We start from the raw sequence: 19710 nt of genomic DNA on the forward strand, positions 1-19710 counted from the left end.
TTCACTACCTCCTCCTCCCCGCCTGGGGCACACACAGTAGGTGCTGCCAACACCTCCTTTTCATATCCTGAGGCTGTCAGCAGCTTTGGAGCCCCCAGATTCCTCCAAGCCATAAGGATATCTTCTCCCCAACAAGGCTGAGATGACCCCACCTTTAGGCCTTTGCTCAGACTGGTGTGGTGCTGCCTTTCAAGCCTTGTAAATGTGCACAGAGGCCGGCACAGAAGAACCAGCCCAGCAAATGTTTGGTTATTCCAGAAAGATTCTTCCTCCCTAGCCACCAAGAGCAGCCACAGCCCCAAGAAGTAACATCAGGGTGAGGGTGGGGTTGAGGTTTAGTAAGAACGAGAGCTTCAGGCTAGAAGGGCTGGGTGGGGCTGGGCAGACGGGGTTCCACCCTGCACCTGTAGCTGAGGGAAGGGCTGCCTGAGAGCATCAGGTACCAGGGACACCATCAAAGGGCCCAATCCTTTGCCTTCCCCAAAGCACCTTGCAGAGCACTCTTAGGCAGGGTGCATCAGCAGTGGCCTGGCCAGAACCTGCTGACCCCTTCCCCTCCTCGCTGAACTCCTAGGCTGGGATTCCTGGCCTGAGATGCTAAGAAGATGAGACTACTCCCTGGCCTGTACCTTTCCCCCATCTGCCCGGTCCTGCCTCCCCCCACAGCACAACGGGATGTAGGGGAGGCAGCACTCAGGCTCTGGGGTGACAGTCTCCTCCTCTGCTGTGGGTGGGGTGGGGGGAGTCCCTGGTTCCTCAGTGGCTAAGAGCTTGGGTGGACAAAGCTTCCTCCATCCTGTTCCCGCCAAGTAAATGGGTGGCTTTTAGAGACCGACTGAGAGAGACACAGCCAGGGACCAAGAACTGAGATCAACGGCAGAGTATACAGGATCTGTGTGTCTGCCTGTGGCCCAAGTAGCCCCAAGTGCACCTACTGCCCCACCCCCTGCAGTGCTGGAGGCCTAGGGACCCTGCTGGGACCTGACCACACCCCACCCTCAGCACTACCTGCTGCCACTTGCTAGGCAAACAGATGTTCAAGGGCCTGGGACATCAGTGATGGCACTCAGTGACCCTACCTCTCAGGCCACCCAGGGCCAACCCCTGACAAGCTGCCCAGGGCCAAAGGGGTCCCGGACCATCCCCAGGCCCCATCCAGCAGCCTAGGCTCTGACACATAGTGGGTGGTGTGATGCTGCCTCAGGGCTTCTAACATGGAAGCCCGTGTCCCGCAACTGGCTTGACTTCCACCTCCAGCCACAGCAGCGCGGCTCTTTCTCTCTGTCCTCACACCTGCTCAGCCCTCTGTCTGGGGTTCCCCTCCCCCACCCGCCTGGGATGCCCCCAGCTGAGCTCCAGCTGCCCTGATTCACCTAGTCTCTCAGCTCAGAGGTATCTCTTAAAGGACCTATTCTCACTCCTGCCCTAGAGGTATGACCTCATGTCGGCTGCTCTGACACTGGCGTGAGAGGCAGGGGCTGAGCCTAGCAGAACTGGGCAGGATGCAGGCAGAGGGGGTCAGCTATAGCTTAAACCCCTGTTCACTCCTTAGTGTGGGAGCTCTATCCCTGCCTGCTCCTGCAGACAAAGCCCCGACAAGCCTGGGGGAGGGGTGGGAAGAAGAGACTCAGAGGCCCAAGCCGCCCCGCCCCCCATTCAAGTGCTAATGAGCTCCAGCAGTGAAGGAGAGGGCTGGGGGAGCGTGTAGGGGCTGGAGGCCAGCCTGGGTGGGTACTGGCCCACCTGGCACCCAGGGCCCTACCACATCTCCAAACCTAGACCCCCAGAGGTTGGGCCTAAGGTCCCCAGGGCAGTCTGTCATTCCTGCTGGCACCAACTATCTGCATGCCCTGGGCTCCCCACTTGCTGTGAACAGCTGCCTGAGGGCAGGGGAGGGGGTTCCCCAGGGCCCCGAACTGGGGCCAAGCAGCCTCTAGGATGGGAGACTTCCTTCCCACCAAACTCTCAGCAGTGGGTCCCTCATCCATTTTCTATTTTTTTTTTTTTTTTTTTTTTTGAGACAGTCTTGCTCTGTCCCCCAGGCTGGAGTGCAGTGGCACCATCTCGGCCCATGGTAACCTTCACTTCCCAGGTTCAAGCGATTCTCGTGCCTCAGCCTCCCGAATAGCTGGGATTACAGGCGCATACCACATACCACCATACCTGGCTAATTTTTTTGTATTTTTAGTAGAAACGGGGTTTCACCACGTTGGCCAGGCTGGTCTTGAACTCCTGACCTCAGGTGATCTGCCTGCCTCAACCTCCCAAAGTGCTGAGATTATAGGTGTGAGCCACCGCGCCTGGCCTCGCTCACCCATTTTTCATAACTCCAGGCTTTGGTGGACTGTCCCCATAACACCTGTGGCTGCAGGGAGGCACTCTGCCCCCAGGTTATGAGTGGAGAGCAGGACTCCTGCCAGGGCTTCACCTGATGCTGAGTTTCTCAGCCAGTGCCATAGGTGGAACTGGGATTCGAACTCAGGTCTGGATGACCCCATGGGCTGGTCCAGGGAGGGTGGCCCTTTCCCCACCAGGCCAGGAAACACCCACCCAAGCTCTTGGGAATACAGGCCAAGTCTTCCTGCTGCAGTGTTCTTGTTGAGTTGGTCCCTCTGACCCCCAGTGCCTGGCCCTGGCAAATGGTGTTCATCCTTCACAGCCGCCCAGCAGACCCCCTCCTCCAGGAAGCCCCCCTTCACAAGCACCACTAGAGTCTAACCCACTACCCAGCCAGCCAGAATCCCAAGCTAGCCCTTCCTATCAGGCTCCAGTGGCTGCCCCAGGATTATACTTACTCCTCTCCCAGGAGCTCTGCCCTGTTCATGGACATGTTCAATCACTTCATTCTGTCCATATACACTCATTAGGCATCTATAGTATGCCAGCCCTTTGCAAGAGACACAGACAGGACAGAGGCCACAAAACTCCCTTTCTTTTCTTTTGGTAAACTTCATTGAGCCCTTGCTATGTGCAGTCTCCGCACTGGCCAGTACCAGGACTCTCACAGCATTGCTCTGGTCTGAGCCCCAGGGCTGCGGAGCAGCCCCTGCTGGACCAGCCAGCTCAAGCTCGACTGTGGCTACTGGAGTGTCAGAGACAGCAGCTCTCTAGCAGTGCACCAACAGCCTGAGTTGGACGGAAGAATACAAAGCCACTCTGCTCAGCAGGAGTTCTGCACAGGGTGGGGTAATAATTCTCTCAGGTGCCAGCATAGCCTGTGGCGGGGCTGGGAAGAAACAGCCTGAAGAACTTTTCTCGGTGGCCCCTCAATGCTGGTCACCAACCCTGTGGTGGGCCTGTGGGCCCTTGCCACCTGCCCACAGTATGCAAACTGCTACTCAGTTTACTCCACCATCTACCCAAAATCAGGTTCAGAGGATACTTCCTTCATTCAACAAACAGATGAGAAGCACCCAGTAGATGCCAGGCTCCATGCTGGGCACATAAATGAAGAGGACTTAGCCTTGCCCTGCAGTCTCCAGGCATCTGAGGGGGGAAGCAACAGCACTGGGAGCCAGACGTTTCACCAGCCTTGGTCGAGGGAAGATGTCCAGGAAGGATCCTGGGAGGTGATCCCAGAGTAAAGTTTTAAAGAACAATCAAGTAGGGAACAACAGACGCAAAGTTCCAGGGACAAGAGAGAACTGCTCTATTTACATTCTGAAGCCTTTATGGAGCCAATGGTGGACACTGTCTCCTTTTTCTGTGAAGCTGTCCACACAGGCCCATCCCAAATCAGAGACTCACCCCCCTCACATCCACTCTGGCTTCCTTTCCCTTAAGAGCCCAGACCAGGGTCCCAGATTCCACCTGGGCCTAGCTGATCAGTCACATTGAGCTGGGTAGGAGTGGGGAGCATCCCTAGAGTAGGACTGGTTTCTGCTCCCCCTACCAAGCTGCCAGGAAATACTCTCTTGCCTGTGTGTACCACATCAGCCTCTGCCCTGGTGACAAGGACTGTGCCCGCCTGCTGGCAGGGCTACCCAAGATGGGAGGGAGGTGGTGTGCGGGCGGGGCAGCAGGCGTGGTTCTGGCTGGGAGGGAAGGCTGGCAGTTGCCCAACCTGAGTCCCGTTGCCTGGACAAAGTCTCCCGCTACATGGGACAGGCGCCCAGAACTCTGAACTTACCACAGCTGGGCTCCCATCACCACCTTGCACCTGGATGGGAAAGGCATGGCTCAAGCCAGGATCCCTCCCCAGGCAGCCATGGCAGATTGGGTCGTCAATATCAAGCAGAGCTTGTTCAGAGCCCTTTGCAACACACTGCAGGGTCTTTACTCCCAACCTACATCCCCAACAAGAACCACCAGGAGGCTCTTGTTCTCCCCATCCTGAGCTGGGGCACTCCTTTGGCCAAAACCCAGGAAGCCCATTTCACAGAGTAAGCAAAGGCCAGAAGGCCAGGACCCCAGGGTGAACTCCCCAGGCTAGAAAGTGCTAAGCCAGACCCTGCACCCCTGGCTGCTGCCAGCCCAGTGTGGGAGGAGTTGCCAGGTCTCACTTGCCTTAGCCCAAAAGCTGAGCTGGGCTCCAAGGAGCAGGCCTGGTGGGATGGGGGACCCTTCTGGTGCCCGGAAACAAAACTAGCCAGAAGCCCTGCGTTCTCCCAGCTCTATGGTCCAGTCTTGCATTTCCTCGGCCACCACAGTAACTGCAATCAGCCTGGGGAGAGGCTGTCTAGAGAATCCTGGCTGGGCACTGGGAGGCAGCGGTACCGGAAGTGCCCTCCCCAGGCCCGTCGGGCAGCAGCAGCAGCAGCAGCGACGGGCATTCCGCCGCGTCGACACCCACTCACTGCCGCTGCCGCACTCACAGCAGAGACAGGAAGAGGCAAGCGCCCAACGCAAAGCAGCCCAGGAGGCTGGGCCGCCGCCCCTTCCCGCCCCTTCTCTTCCTCCCTGAGGCAGCAGCGAAGCGGATGCCATTTTGAAACCTCCGAGGCTGTGCCCCGGAGGCCGGGTCCGCCGGGACAGTCAACAGATGGCCCATAATGGACATACATGCTGTTCCTCGGCCACAGGTCCAGCACGAAAAGCCCTGCTTTTCACAGCCTGGGAGCCCCATGACAGTTCTGAAGCCGAGGGGCCACACCCCCCCATGCACTTCTCAGCCTACAACGGTGCTGCGCTGTTGCAAGGGCCGGCCTCCCTCCCCCCAACTCTAAAACCCCCAAATCAAAATTAGACTGCCACTGGGCACCACACCTACTTCCAGTGGGAAGATGGATGGGGACAGCCAGTAGGCCCACCGTCTTTGCAAAAGGCCAGCTAGGATGCTCAGAGGCACCCTGGCCCACCCCCAGCTGGCCCCTCAACTCCTCATTCAGCTAGTCCACCATCCCCCTTCACAGGGTCCCAAGATCCAACAAGCCCCCCAACTCTCAGAGGCTACATCCCAGGCCTTGCAGCCCAGAAGGGGTGTGGGCAGCCCAGCACCTACTAGCAGATCTCCTGGGCTCACCCGCAGGGGCAGCAATATGTCGGCTGTCTCACCACTTCCACTTCCCCCCACCCCTCTAGCAGCCACCATCTTTCCTGGCCTTGGAGGCGGCCACAACCCTAACTCCTCCACTCTCTCTCCTACTTCCCAGACTGGCCTTCGAAACTGGAAAACATAGAGCCTCCTTGGGAAGCCTGAGGCCTGGCCCCCTCCCCCAGCGTGACCAGTGGAGCCTCAATCCAGCCCCGTGGGGGTTCTGCGTAAGGCAGCCTAGGCCCTCTCCAACCCAGGGATCCCTCCTCCTAGCCCAGCCCACTTGGTGCAGGAGGGGTGGAGGGATCTGGGGAAGGCCAGAGTGTAAGAGGACTTAGGGGAGGATCAGCAGAGGTTTTCGGGAGTGATGCCTGCAGAGAAGGATCTGGAGGGCAGGAAGCAGGGAGCAGGGCTCGCTGAAGGGGTTCCAGCTGGAGATGGAGCTCAAGAGCAGTTTCCCACTCGAGAGGTTCCTTGGGTCAGAGTGCACAGGTGGAGGATACAGATTCCAGACTAGGGATGGGGCACAGAAGGAAAAGGAGGGAGTGGGTGGGGTGCCTGGCAGGGGCCCCGCGGGATGCTCATGCCCAATAGGAATAAAAGGCGCAGGTGAGGAAAACAAGCGGAGCCTGAGGGTTGGGGAACAAGTGGCGGGCATCCTGGGGGTTTGGGTAAAGTGTAGGGAAGGATGGCGGGGGCTCTGAAGTTCTGTGAAGCTAGTTAGCAAGGGGGGATGGCCAAGCAGGGCACTGGACCGCGGGTGTTGGGGCACTGTTGACTGGATTTGGAGGTCTGGGGTCTGGGATGAGATAGGGGTCTGGTCTAGAGTCTGGGCAGGATCAAAGGTCTAGTCCAACCTAGAGTTTTCAACCCTGGTCCTGGCCCAGGTTTGGGGTCCCAGACAGCCCGGGGTCTGGGAGTTTGAAGCCCTAGTCTGGGAGGTCAAAGTCCTTGTCTGGGGATTCGAGCTGGGAATCAAGGATCCCAGTGCGGGACGCGGCCTCACCCAACAGCAGCAACTTCACCTCCCGCGCCGCCTTCTCTCCGTCCTCCCGCAGGTTCTTGTCGATCATCTTAGAGCGCTCGGCCGCCGCCTTGTCCTCGGCGCTCACGGTGCAGCCCATCCCGCCGTCCGCCGGCCCGGCCGCCGCCCGGCCCCCACACGGCCCACGGCCCGGCTCGGCCCCGCCCGACCCACTCCGCTCCCACCACCAGCCCTCTGCGGGTAGCTCTCGGGTCGGCAGTTCCGAGCGACTGCGGGAGGCGCCTTCCCTACCGCCGCGCACCGACGGCGGGGAGGGCCGAGGGTGGGGCCTGGGCGAACCAAGCCTGGGACTGGGCCGGGGCGGGCCTGCAGGCGGGGCCAGAGGAGATTCGAGGCTGGTGATTGGCTCGAGGGCGGAGCGAAGGGGGAAGTTAGGCGCAGCCCAGGCTCGGGCCTGGGCTGCAGGCGGGGCCACGCCGAGAAAAGGCAATAGGGGTGGTTCCAAACCCAGGGACCCGGCACTGGGCGGGCTGCAGGCGGGACCGGGCTGTGATTGGGTGCGGAGCGCCGGGAGCTCCGTTGCTGGACAGCCGGGAGGGCGGATCTGTTAGCCCGAGGGTGGGGATCCGGTGCCCTCGAGGGCAGAGCAGGAACCAGCCCTCTGAGCTTCTGCGAGTTGGGCGAGTTAGGTGAAGGAGGCGTGTCTTCGTCATTTGTTAAAGTTAATGAGTCCAATAAACTTGTTTTGGGATCGACAGAACTCGGGAGCCTTTCTGGACTGCGGTTTTCTCAGTCTTAAGGCGGGTTTACCGCCTTCTCCCTCTGGGTTGCAGCAAGTTGAAAAAGGAAAAAAAAAAAGGCCGGGCGCAGTGGCCCACGCCAGTAATCCCAGCACTTTGGGAGGCCGAGGCGGGCAGATCACTTGAGGTCAGGAGTTCTAGACCAGCCTGGCCAACATGGCGAAACCCCGTCTCTACTAAAAATACAAAAATTAGCCGGGCGTGGTGGTGGGCGCCTGTAATCCCACCTACTCAGAAGGCTGAGGCGGGAGAACTGCTTCAACCCGGGTGGCGAAGGTTGCAGTGAGCCGAGATCGCGCCATTCATTGCACTCCAGCTTGGGCGACAGAGCAAGACTCCGTCTCAAAAAAAAAAAAAAAAAATTGATTTCCATCTTTACACCTTTGCCTAGGCTGTCTCCTTTAGCTGGGTGGCTTCTCATATCCATCCTTCCCCAGTCTACCGGGAGGCATTCTTCGGCAGGCAGCCATCCTGGACTCCAATCTGGGACCAGGCAATCAGGACCCAAGGGAGAAAGGGAGAGAGGGTGAGAGGGTGGAGAGGGAGGAAGAGAGGAGGGCGGGCAGGCAGGGTGAGGGGGTTGGGAGGGAAGAAAGAGGAAGAAGTTGCCACTGGACTTCTAGAAACAAAAGTGGCCATGATCTTATGACCTGTCTCTTCCATGGCCTGTCCACGTCTGGAGGTGGCCATGATCCCACATCCCACCCTCCTGTGGCCTGTCCCCACTGGGCAATGGCTGCAACCCTATGGCCAGGCAAAGGTGGGGCGGAGGCAGCAGTGTTTCTAGCTGAACATTTCAAGTCTTTCTGATCCTGTGCTCCAGGAGGAGCCCAGAGCCCCAGCCTCGATTGGACATTTGAAGGGTCTACCAAAGATTAACCACGAAGGCATTTTGTGTGACCCCAGTGCCATGAGGCCAGGAGGCCCCAGCCCAAAGACAGGGAAGGCCTCTGAAGCAAGACAGGGTGCTTGCCACCAACAGCCCGGTGTTTAGCATAAACCCCTTACTTAGAACCTTGGTACACGTTTTGGCTGGGCATGGTGGCTCACGCCTATAATCCCAGCAACTCTGGGAGGCTGAAGCAGGCAGATCTCTTGAGGTCAGGAGTTCAAGACCAGCCTGGCCAACATGATGAAACCTTGTCTTTACTAAAATTACAAAAATTAGGCCGGGTGCGGTGGCTCACACCTGTAATCCCAGCACTTTGGGAGGCTGAGGTGGGCGGATCACCTGAGGTCAGGAGTTTGAGACCAGCCTGACCAACATGGAGAAACCCTGTCTCTACTAAAATACAAAAAATTAGCCGGGTGTGGTGGTGGGCACCTGTAATCCCAGCTACTTGGGAGACTGAGGCAGGAGAATCACTTGAACCCAGGAGGCGGAGGTTGCAGTGAGCTGAGATCATGCCATTGCACTCTAGCCTGGGCAATAAGAGCGAAACTCCATTTCAAAAAAAAAAAAAAAAAAAAAAAAAAGGCCGGGCGCGGTGGCTCATGCCTGTAATCCCAGCACTGGGAGGCCGAGGTGGCGGATCACGAGGTCAGGAGATCGAGACCATCCTGGCTAACACGGTAAAACCCTGTCTCTACTAAAAATACAAAAAATTAGCCAGCGTGGTGGCGGACGCCTGTAGTCCCAGCTACTTGGGAGGCTGAGGCAGGAGAATGGCATGAACCCAGGAGGCGGAGCTTGTAGTAAGCTGAGATCCTGCCACTGCACTCCACCCTGGGTGATAGAGCAAGACTCCGTCTCAAAAAAAAAAAAATTAGCTGGGCGTGGTGTCACGTGCCTGTAATCCTGATTACTCAGGAGGCTGAAACAGGAGAATCGCTTGAACCTGGGAACTGGAGATTGCAGTGAGCTGACACCACTGCACTCCAGCCTGGGCAACAGAGCAGGACTCCGTCTCAAAAAAAAAAAAAAAAAAAAAAAAGAATCTTGTTACACATTTTGTTCCAGCTCCCAATCCCCAGGCTGGCTGTTCTCCCTGCAGTGCCTGCATATCCCTACCTGAATGTCTCTCTTGTTGAGGAGTCATTGGCCTGGAAGTCCTCCAATGACTCCCTCAGGCCCCCCTCCTGTCCTGAGACATAGGATATGATGTCCCATGTCCACCACTGCTCTGAAGCTCAAGCAGGCCCTGCCATGGGCATGCAACATGTTGAGGACACATAATGCCCACCAGGGCCACAAATATGCTGTAGACACCCACACATAGGTCAGCCTCCAACATGCCTCAGATCCACAGAACACACTCTACAAAAATGGGTACACATGGCCAAGAATACAGTCTGTCCATGCACAGACTACAAACTGGCTTCCAAGGTGGGCCCCTCCCATTCCCTCTACCCATCACCCTGCCCCAGGCTTGAGAGCCTATCCTCGCTCCTCTGGCCTCTCTAGCCTGCTCCTAGCAACAGCCAACAGCTCTCACAGTTGCCAGGCAACAGGGAGAACCTGTCAGCCCCTTGGAGGCCCAGCTCTCAGTAGACGGGCACAACACAGACCCCAATCTATGGAGGCATGGCAGGATGGGGCTACCGGAAGGCATGGCCTTCCCTAGCCCCAGACCAGGTCCTGTGGTTATGGCACCCTTCCCGCCAGTTAGCTGCTCCTTTCCAGTCCTATGCTCTTCCCAGGGAGTCCAGCAACCCTTGCTTCCACCCTGCTAGCTGCTCCTTCTCCATCTCCATGGGGTCCCCAGGGCTATGGCCAGGCCTCTGCTTGCCACTCCACTCATACACCTCCCACTCTGGGGGCTCAGAACCCCACAAGGTCCTCTCTAGCCTGACTTCTTTGATTGCCAGCCCCATGTCCACCACTGCTCTGAAGCCTCCCCAAGACACCTAGGCACCTCAAATCCACACTGTCCAGAACTGGGTGCATCCCATCCTACTGGCCCCTGTTCCTAGGCTCTCCACCACTTCATGATCCCCCCACCAGCCATAGCAATGACCCCCCTCCCCTACCCCTATATGCTGTCAGTCTCTTCCCTACCTCAATTTCCCCTCCAATCTGTATTTGTTCTCTGTCCCCACTATCTCCCAGCCTAGGACTCTAGCCTCTTCCTTGGCTCTCCTGTTTGCCTACAATTTATCCTCCACATGACAGCCAAGGGCATCCTACTGAAAGAAATCACATCACCCCCTTGCTCGGAAACTTTCTATGGTTCCCCAATGCCCTGAGAATAGATGAAGCCCCCACACACACTGGTTTGGACTCTGCAGCAGGTGGAGGCTGTAGGCTGGCAGTTGGAAGCAAAGACTCTGAGGAGCAGTTTGCAAACTTGCCAGCTACTTGTTACTTTGGACAAGTACCAGAAACTCCCTGTGCCTCGGTTTTCTTATCAGTAAAATGGGCCTAATGGTTATACATACCCAAAGCACAGGCAGAGGTCAGGACTCCAGGAGGAAACATGTAAAACATGCAGAATGTGCATGGCACACAGGAAGCCCTCAATAAGGGTGAGGTGTTATAGTAGTGATTTCTTTTTTTTTTTTTTGAGACTGAGTCTCGCTCTATCACCCAAGCTGGAGTGCAGTGGCATGATCCTGGCTCATAGCAACCTCCGCCTCCTGGGTTCAAGTGATTCCCGTGCCTCAGCTCCCCAAGTAGCTGGGATTACAGGTGCCTGCCACCACACCCGACTAATTTTTGTATTTTTAGTAGAGATGGGGTTTTGCCATGTTGGCCAGGCTGGTCTCAAACTCCTGACCTCAGATGATCTGCCTGCCTCGGCCTCCCAAAGTGCTGGGATTGCAGGCATGAGCCACTGTGCATGGCCCTTTTTTTTTTTTTTTAAATAGAGATGGGGTCTCACCATGTTATCCAGGCTGGTCTCAAACTCCTGGGCTCAGGCAATCGTCCCGCCTTGGCCTCCCAAAGTGCTGGGATTACAGGCATGAACCTCCGTGCCTGGCCCAATAGTAGCGATTTCTGTAAGGCTTTATGATTGTCCCCACTCAAGGGTCCACCTCATGTCCCTCCACTTGCAACACACTGGCACTCCAACCATCTGGCTTGCCTTGCTCTCTCCATCCCCTGATCTTTCCTCCCATCCCCCTACCCTGTTAAATTAATCCCTCCTCCCCACCTTTCATTCCCTGGCTGTGAGCTGGGCTTCTCTGAGTCCCATTGTCCTCGGGCTTCCCCTTCCCCAGCCAGATCCCACTATTCTGGCCGTGGGTCTCTCCCACTCATATCCCTAATTCCAGGCCCCTTGCAGGGTGGCCGGTAAATATGTGTCAACTTAAATGAATAAGGCAGGGTGTGGTGGCTCGCGCCTGTAATCCCAGTACTTTGGAAGGCTGAGGTGGGCAGATCATGAGGTCAGGAGATCGACTATCCTGGCCAACATGGTGAAAACCCATCTCTACTAAAAATACAAAAATTAGCTGGGCGTGGCAGTGCATGCCTGTAATCCCGGCTACTTGGGAGGCTGAGGCAGGAGAATCGCTTGAACCCAGGAGGCGGAGGTTGCAGTGAGCTGAGATCGCACCACTGCCCTCCAGCCTGGCAACAGAGGTAGACTCTGTCTCAAAATCAATCAATCAATCCATCAATCAATCTCTTCATCCTGGAGCTGGGAGCTGCTGCCCCTCTGGAAATATTCATGTAGTTGTATATGCAGAGAAAAGAGAAACCAATGGTGCCTGGGAAGGTCAGGAAGCTTTCTTTGAGGAGGTGATGCAGGGAGTGCTAGAGGGAGAAGAACAGTGAGGAAGAATATTGCAAGAAGATGGAAGAGTACATGCAATGGTAGGGCGGTAGGTCTGAGAGGCAGGGTCTGGGGAAGGGCCAGCGAGAAAATCAAGGCTGAGAGCTGGAGAAACAAACCCCTTGCTTTGCAGCTGAGTCAGCTGAGGTCCAGAGTGGGCCAGCAGCCAGTCACAGTCATCGGTGAGGTACATCGTGGGCATCTCGGTTTCTTCATACTCAGGAATCCAGGAGTCCTTTCAGGAGAGGTCATTTTGGGGGCAGAGGGCAGCTGCCTAGCCAGGGCCTCACGAGCACCAGAAGAGGCATGACTTGTCCCCATGCCCACCAGGCCCAGCACCGCTTGGACTAGACCATAAAGGACAATGGAATGACATCAGCAGAGTTGAGGGTGGCCCCTCAGCTGGAATGGAGAAGTGGCAGCTGCTGGCTCACCCCTACTGCCAGAATAGCCTTGGGGCTCACCACAGGCAGCACAGCAGGTCCAGCTTGGCCTGAGTTCCTATCGAGCAGTAGCCCTGAGCAGGGTGAGGAACGAAGACCCTCTAAGTGGGCTGTGACATGCTTGCCTGCAGGCTCTAGGAAGGGGAAGCTGCTAGCACTTCCCCAAAGGCAGTTTCAGGGTGGGTGTGCCTGTCCCTGCCCAGAGTCCAGGACTAGGTAGGACCCCACAGGGATGCCCAGAGTTCAGGATCCTGACTACCCTACCTGCATGGCTCCCAGATGACAGGGAGTCCCTGGCCAAGGACCTGTGACCAACTCAATCACAGCCTTGCAGCTACTGCTTGTAGACTTCGGTGGCCACAGCTTGCTCCCGCCTTACTGCCCTGGGGCAGGCTCTACTTCCTGGTACATCTCCTGCGCTTTCCCCTTCCTGTTTCTCAGCCCAGTGGAAGTTCTAAAACTGGAGTCAGCCATCCTGCCCTCCCTCCCTGCTCCCTGGCAGACCCCTCTTCCCAGGCCTCTCTTCATCCAGGAGGAAAACTCGAAAGCCTGGGGGTCCTGGATCCCAAAGTCCCCCTTTCTGGTCATCCACCCTCTTCACACATCATTGGCTTTGACCTGGAGAATTCAGGCCCCAGCACCCCTTCCCCATAAGCATCTGGATTAGGCAAGGGGGCCCAACCTGACACAGGGGCGGGGGCGGGGGGCAGTGCAGGAGGATCCAGAGGAAGGGGTTATCTGTTCAACCACTATTCCCTGAACATATTGCCTGCCAATGTGCTGAGAACCCTATGGTAAAAGAGGCAGCTGGGCCCTGTCCTTGAGGAACACACATCAAACAAACAGGGAAATGAACTTCACCATTTCAGAGGAAATCAACAGGGTGACACTAGTGCCACTGGGAGGTATGTGCAGAAGACAGTCTGAGGAAGGGATCTTTGAATCATGTGGAAGGACCAGTCTTGTAACAAGCCAGAAGAGAGTGACAACAGAGGCAGCAGAAAGTGCAAGGGCCCTGGGTTGGGAAGGAGCTGGATGCTCCCGAACCAGAGAGGAGTCCAGCCGGGCCAGAATAGCGAGAGCAAGAGAATACTGGTGTGAGAGGGGACTGCCATGAGGCATCATGGAGGAACAAGCCACACAAGGGGTTCCCAAGTCTCCAGGGGATGCTGAGGTAGGGGCACCAACATCTCTAAGCCAGTGATCCATGCCTAGCCCTACAAACCCAACTGGTTCTGGCATTCAGGGTGTTCCTGTATGACTGGGGAGGAGCTACCCAAGCCCTGCAGGGAACTCAGGAGCTCTCAGGGCTTTGGGGCCAAGGACTAAACTTAACCTCCCTCCTTCTCTTTGTCCTTGAAGAGTTCATGGTACAACGTGCCACTGTGCCTGTTGCATAGGCAGTCTCCAAAGGCCACCTCCCCTGGGAAGCCCAGGGTCCTTGGGGGGCCTGGGAAATGATAATCAATTCTATTCCCAGGAGCTACTGCTTTGTTCATGTTATTGCCTAGTCCTCCTTGCCATGCGTTCCAAAGGCTGGGGCTGGTAGCCTCTCCCGCGACTCGTTAGGGCTGTCATTAGCACTGCTTCCTGGAATTTAATTTAATGAGGGAGCAAAAACAGCCCTAATGAAGGTGATGCAACAGCAAACAGCCAAGCAAGGTGCACCATGCCAGCTGGGCTCAGGGGCTTCCTGTAGATTGTGACTAGGAGCAAGGGAGTAATAGGGGAGGAGGGACCTGTTGCGGGAGGGAAGCTGGTCACTGAGTTCTGGACACACAAGCATCGCTCTGCCTGTACCGTTTGGAGCAAACACTGCGATCAAGGCCAAGCAGACAGAGTTAGGGAAGTGGGCCCTGTCAGGAGCGACTTCAGGCTGTTGGAGAAAAAGCTTTTGAAAAGCCATCAGCCAGTGCAAAGGCCCTAATGTGAGGGCCAGCATGGCATGCCATGCCAACAGGACAGGCTGTGGGCTAGTACCAGGGGCCAGAGGTCAGCAGGGGCCAGATCATCCCGGCCATGGGGCAAGGAAGTTTAAATTGCACTCCAAGTATGAAGGAAACAACTGGAGGGTGTTGAAGGCAGAATGACATCATCTGAATTTTTTTTTTTTTTTTTTTTTTGGAGATGGAGTCTTGCTCTGTCACCCAGGCTTGAGTGCAGTGGTGCGATCTTGGCTCACTGCAGCCTGTCTCCCAGGCTCAAGCGATTCTCCTGCCTCAGCCTCTGAGTAGCTGGGATTACAAGGCGCGCCCCCACGCCCGGCTAATTTTTTTGTATTTTTGATAGAGACGGGGTTTTGCCATGTTGCCCAGGCTGGTCTCAAACTCCTGGCCTCAGGTGATCCGCCCACCTCGGCCTCCCAGAGTGCTAGGATTACAGGCGTGAGCTACCGTGCACCGTGCCCGGCCAACATGATCTAATTTTTAAAGTTCTTTCTGCTTGCTATGAGTAGTAGAACCTGAGGATAAGAGAGATGGGAGGACAGGAGGTGGGCACCATTCGAGGGAAATGGAGTGAAGCCTGTGGAGACAGGGCTGTCCTGTCTCCTGGGAGAAGAGAGCTGGTGGGGGGGCGGGGAGCAATTATAACGGGAGTGAGTTTTTGTTTCCTCCAGCAGGTTTGGGCGGGCTGGTCCCCATTCAGCCTTCCCTCCAAATGGGCGTGGCTCAGACACCTAAAGATCGGTCTAAAGGGGCTCCCAATGTCCCCATATCTGCTTTCCCGCCTTTGTGCACCTCTCTACCTCTAGGAAGTCTTCCTTACCCTGTCCCGGGTCTTGGCCAGCGGTGGGCTCCCCAGGGACCTCACCAGGACGGCATTTTGCGAGGTAAAAAGCCAGGAGGCTCAGCAGTGGACCGAGAGCTGCGCAGGGTGCAACCTTGCAGGGTGCTACCTGCCCTTGGCCCTGCCCACCGCAGCCCCTCCCTAATTCTTATTTTCCCCCTTGTCCACTCCCAGGGCAACCTCCTAGTTCTTCACCTCCCCCAGGTTCCCTCACCCACGCCCCGCCCACGGCGTCCTCCCCCGATTCTGGCCTCTCCTGCCGAGCCGAAGCCGGAAGCGGCCTCGGGGTGCGCTGCACCGCCTCTTCCGGGGCCTCTCTAGGCCGGAGCGCGGGATTTCGGTGGCCGGGAGAGGCCGGAACGGCTTCGCGGGGGCAGCGGCGCCTCCTGGCGGGCCTGGGGTGCGGCGCGGGAGCCGAGGCCGACCTAGCTAGCACCTCCCCGCGCCCCAGCCCGCGCCTGGCGGCCCCCACTCACGGTGGCCCCCACCTTGCCTGCTCTCCTGCCTCGCTCTGCCTCCGGGCCTGGCCCCCGCCTCCGCCGACCTGCCACTCCTTGGCCGTCGAGGCCCGGTCTCCGCAGAGCTGCAGCCGTCACGCGTCCTCTTGCAACTAGCCCTCTGTGGCACCCCATCCCCCTTGCCCCGCGCGGGGCCCCACCTCGCCAGGGTCTCCTCCGCGATAGCCGCCCTCGGCTTACCCTCAGAACGTCCCCAGTGACACCCGCCTTTCTGCTTCCTCCAGCCTAGCGTCTTCACACCCTCCGTCATGAGACGCTCCCTCCTTCTCCCGCTTCCACTTTACAGCAGAGATTAGACGGTGATTTGGGTGATTCTCCCGCTGGGCATCTCGCCTGCTTCCTGAGGGCGGGGTAGCTCCGCATCGCCCATGCCAGCCTAGGGCCGCTGCGCCGTGGGGGCTCGGATGCCTTGCTGAGTTTGACCTCAGAGTCGTCGGGAGGATAGAAAGGAACTGGGTAAAATTTGCTCTCAGAGGCTCACGCCTGTCATCCCAGCACTCTGGGAGGCCAAGGCGGGCGGATCACGAGGTCAGGAGATCGAGACCATCCTGGTTAACACGGTGAAACCCCGTCTCTACTAAAAATACAAAAAATTAGCCGGGCGCGGTAGCGGGCGCCTGTAGTCCCAGCTACTCGGGAGGCTGAGGCAGGAGAATGGCGTGAACCCGGGAGGCGGAGCTTGCAGTGAGCCGAGATCGCGCCACTGCACTCCGGCCTGGGCGAAAGAGCGAGACTCCGTCTCAAAAAAAAAAAAAAAAAAAAAAATTAATTTGCTCTCAGAACACATAGTATAGTCAAGGGCGGGTCTGGGGGTCCGGCCCCTTCCTCTACTCCGGGCTTCCCCCAAGGTCAGGCAGTCCGTGGGGCGTCTGGCTGGCTCCCTGCAGTACACACCTGCGCCGATGCCCAGCGTCGAGGCCCTACCCATCCCGGGGGATCTCTCCCCTCCCGCCTCCCGCCCTTCTGTCGGCTTTCCTCCCACGGATCTGCCAGGAAGCCTTCCAGGACTGTCCTGGAGCCTCAAGGCTGGACCGCACGGCCATGGGTACCGACCATCCCAGCCACACGGCTGGGCAACGTGTCGTGGGTCACCGCGCAGCCAGACTCCGGCTGGTGACCGCCAGGGGTCAGCAGAGGCCTCCTTTTGCATAGCTCGGCGGATTAGGTCGCTGGCTAATCCTGTGTGTGTAGCCAGGCGGTTTGCAGACTTGTATGGTTGGAAAGTAGTTTTATGCTTTCAGATTTTTCCAGGGCTGCTCTTCTTTCTAAGCAACGCTCAGTCAATTATTATTGCTCCGAGTTGTTGGAAAGTCAATTGCTGGGTGACTTTAAACTAGGGTCCAGGCAGACATCTTTTTTCTTTTCTTTTTTTTGGAGACAGGGTCTTGCTCTGTAGCCCAGGCTGGAGTGCAATGGCGATCTCGGCTCACTGCAACCTCCGCCTCCCGGGTTGAAGCGATTCTCTGGAGGCGCCTCAGCCTCCCGAGTACCTGGGACTACAGGTGTGTGCCACCATGACCGGCTAATTTTTGTATTTTTAGTAGAGACAGGGTTTTGCCATGTTGCCAGGCTGGTCTTGAACTCCTGACCTTAAGTGAATCCCAAAGTGCTGGGAGTACAGGCATGAGCCACCGCACCTGGCCTAGGCAGACATCTGAATGGTCCCCTGGGTCTCTCCATGGCTCCTTGCCATCCTTGCCTGCGTCTTGGACCCGCTGTGTCCCTAGCCACCAGCACTTGACCAAGCAGGTCAGTGGCCACCCTGCATACTCCCTGATGTCCAGACCCCCACTATCCAATCTCTGTCTACTGTTTTCCAGCTCAGTTTCCAGCACCCCCATCCTGGAAGTCTTTCACCAAACTCAAACCTACCCTCCTACCAGCTGCTTCCATTCTCTCACCCTCAATACCTTCTTCTTTCCAGTCTTTCTTCCTCTCGCCCCCAGGTGGAGTCTCACTCTGTTGCCCAGGCTGGAGTGCAGTGGTGTGATCTCGGTTCACTGCAGCCTCTGCCTCCCAGGTTTAAAGCAATTCTGCTTCAGCCTCCCGAGTAGCTGGGATTACAGGTGTGTGCCATCACACCTGGCTAATTTGTGTATTTTTAGTAGAGACGGGGTTTCACCATGTTGGCCAGGCTGATCTCAAACTCCTGACCTCGTGATCCACCCGCCTCGGCCTCCCAAAGTGCTGGAATTACAGGTGTGAGCCACCGTGCCCGGCCAACTTTCCAGTCTTTCTTAAAAGCCACTGTTGGCTCTGCCCCTCTCACTTCACACAAGTTGTTTACACTGGCTCTTTCCAGTTCTACCTCACTTTCTCCTCTGCCCACTCCAGGCAGGCCTGTCCCTCCCTCACAAAAGTGCCCTGGTCAGGGTCCTTAGGGATCCACAGGTGTCTGAATTCAGTGGTCCATCCTCTACCCTCAACTCCTTGGCAGCATCTGACACTCACCTGGCTCCAGGTGCCCATGCTCTCCCAGTTTTCCTCTCATCTCCTGGCTACTCCCGCCCAGCTCCTCTACTGGTTGTGCCTCATCTTCCAGGGCTCAGTGCTTACTGCTGCCCTCCTCTGTCTGAACTTAGCTTCTTCCCATCCCATGGCTTTAAACACCACTTGCTTTGCTTCCCAGATCCAAAGCTCCATCACTGGCCACTCTACTGAATCAACGCATATACCCAGCAGTAGCAGTTGACTCGGCACCTGCACTTTGATGTCCAGTCAATGTTTTTTTTTTTTTTTTTTTTTTTTTTTTAGTCAGAGTCTCACTCTGTCACCCAGGCTGGAGTGCAATGGTGTGGTCTCGGCTCACTGCAACCTCCGCCTCCCGGGTTCAAGCGATTCTCCCGCCTCAGCTTCCCAAGTAGCTGGGACTGCAGACGCGTGCCACACCCGGCTAATTTTTGTAGTTTTTAGTAGAGATGGGGTTTCACTATGTTGGCCAGGCTGGTCTCGAACTTCTGACTTTGTGATTCACCCGCCTCAGCCTCCCAAAGTATTGGGATTACAGGCGTGAGCCACCATGCCCTGCCGATGTCCAGTCAATGTTTTAAACTCTTCATGGACAAAATTTATCTCCCTCCCAAGCCTGCTCCTCCTCCAGCCTCCTGCAGTGGCACCTCTATCACTAGACAACCTTGGAGTCACCCTTGACTTACTTCTGCCTCTCCTCCCCTACTCGAACCATCCGGGAAGCCTGCCACCTCTACCTTTAGAACAAGCCTAGTGCCTCAACCTGCCTCTACCATCACCTGGGCTAAGCCATGCAACATGACTATTTGGAGTAACTACAGGAGCCCTTGTGTCAGTGTCATCCTTGACCCCCATTCCCCACCCAGAGCCTAGTCTTAATGCAACAGCCGGAATAATCTATTTAAAACTTAGACTTATGCCTGGCACGGTGGCTCACACCTGTAATCCCAGCATTTTGGGAGGCCAAAATGGGATAATTGCTTAAGACCAGGACTTTGAAAGCAGCCTGGGAAACATAGTGAGACCCTGTCTCTACAAAAAATAAAATACAAATAAGTAGGCAGTGGTGACATGTGCTTATAGTCCCCAGCTACTCAGGAGGCTAAGGCAGGAGGGTCCCTTGAGTCTAGAAATTCGAGGCGGCAGTGAGCTGTGATCATGCCATTTGCACTCCAGCCTGGACCACAGAGCTAGACTCTGTCTCAAAAAAAAAAAAGTTCCTTTCTCAGGCCCACTCTGACCCCTGTCCCCCACCCCCCATTTTTCTGATCTTGTTGCTTTTACTCCCTGTAGTACTGAGCATCTTCTAACCACATGATAGAATTCAGTGGTTAGGTTTAATGCTGCTTTCTTGGATCTAATCCCCAACCCGGACAGTAAGTTCAAGGAAGGCCAGGGTCTTCACTTTGTTCACTGCTTTATTTGCAGGTGCTAGATGAGTGCCTGGCATGTAGGAACTGTCAATAAATACTTGTTGAATGAATGAATGAATCAGTCAAGAGGCAAATGTGTGCTTG

At 56.5% G+C, this 19710-nt stretch overlaps 1 protein-coding gene across 3 annotated transcripts in view; it reads right to left on the reverse strand.

Annotated features, from left to right (window-relative positions):
- GNAI2 (G protein subunit alpha i2) overlaps nt 1-16459 on the reverse strand; it is a 32493-nt gene extending 16034 nt beyond the window's left edge. Inside the window, exon 1 of one of the 3 annotated variants that reach the window (XM_024244746.3) lies at nt 15905-16459. In XM_024244746.3, the coding sequence (XP_024100514.1) occupies nt 15905-15974 (70 nt within the window). In that variant the 5' untranslated portion in view covers nt 15975-16459. Of the gene's footprint in view, nt 1-4506; nt 4529-6479; nt 6736-15904 lie in introns of those variants that run through there. The other 2 variants (XM_024244745.3, XM_063722098.1) reach the window with 2 other exon arrangements.
- Between the last annotated feature and the right edge of the window lie 3251 nt (nt 16460-19710).

The sequence above is a fragment of the Pongo abelii genome, chromosome 2 (assembly GCF_028885655.2).
Source record: "Pongo abelii isolate AG06213 chromosome 2, NHGRI_mPonAbe1-v2.0_pri, whole genome shotgun sequence".
Taxonomy (NCBI): Eukaryota; Metazoa; Chordata; class Mammalia; order Primates; family Hominidae; genus Pongo; species Pongo abelii.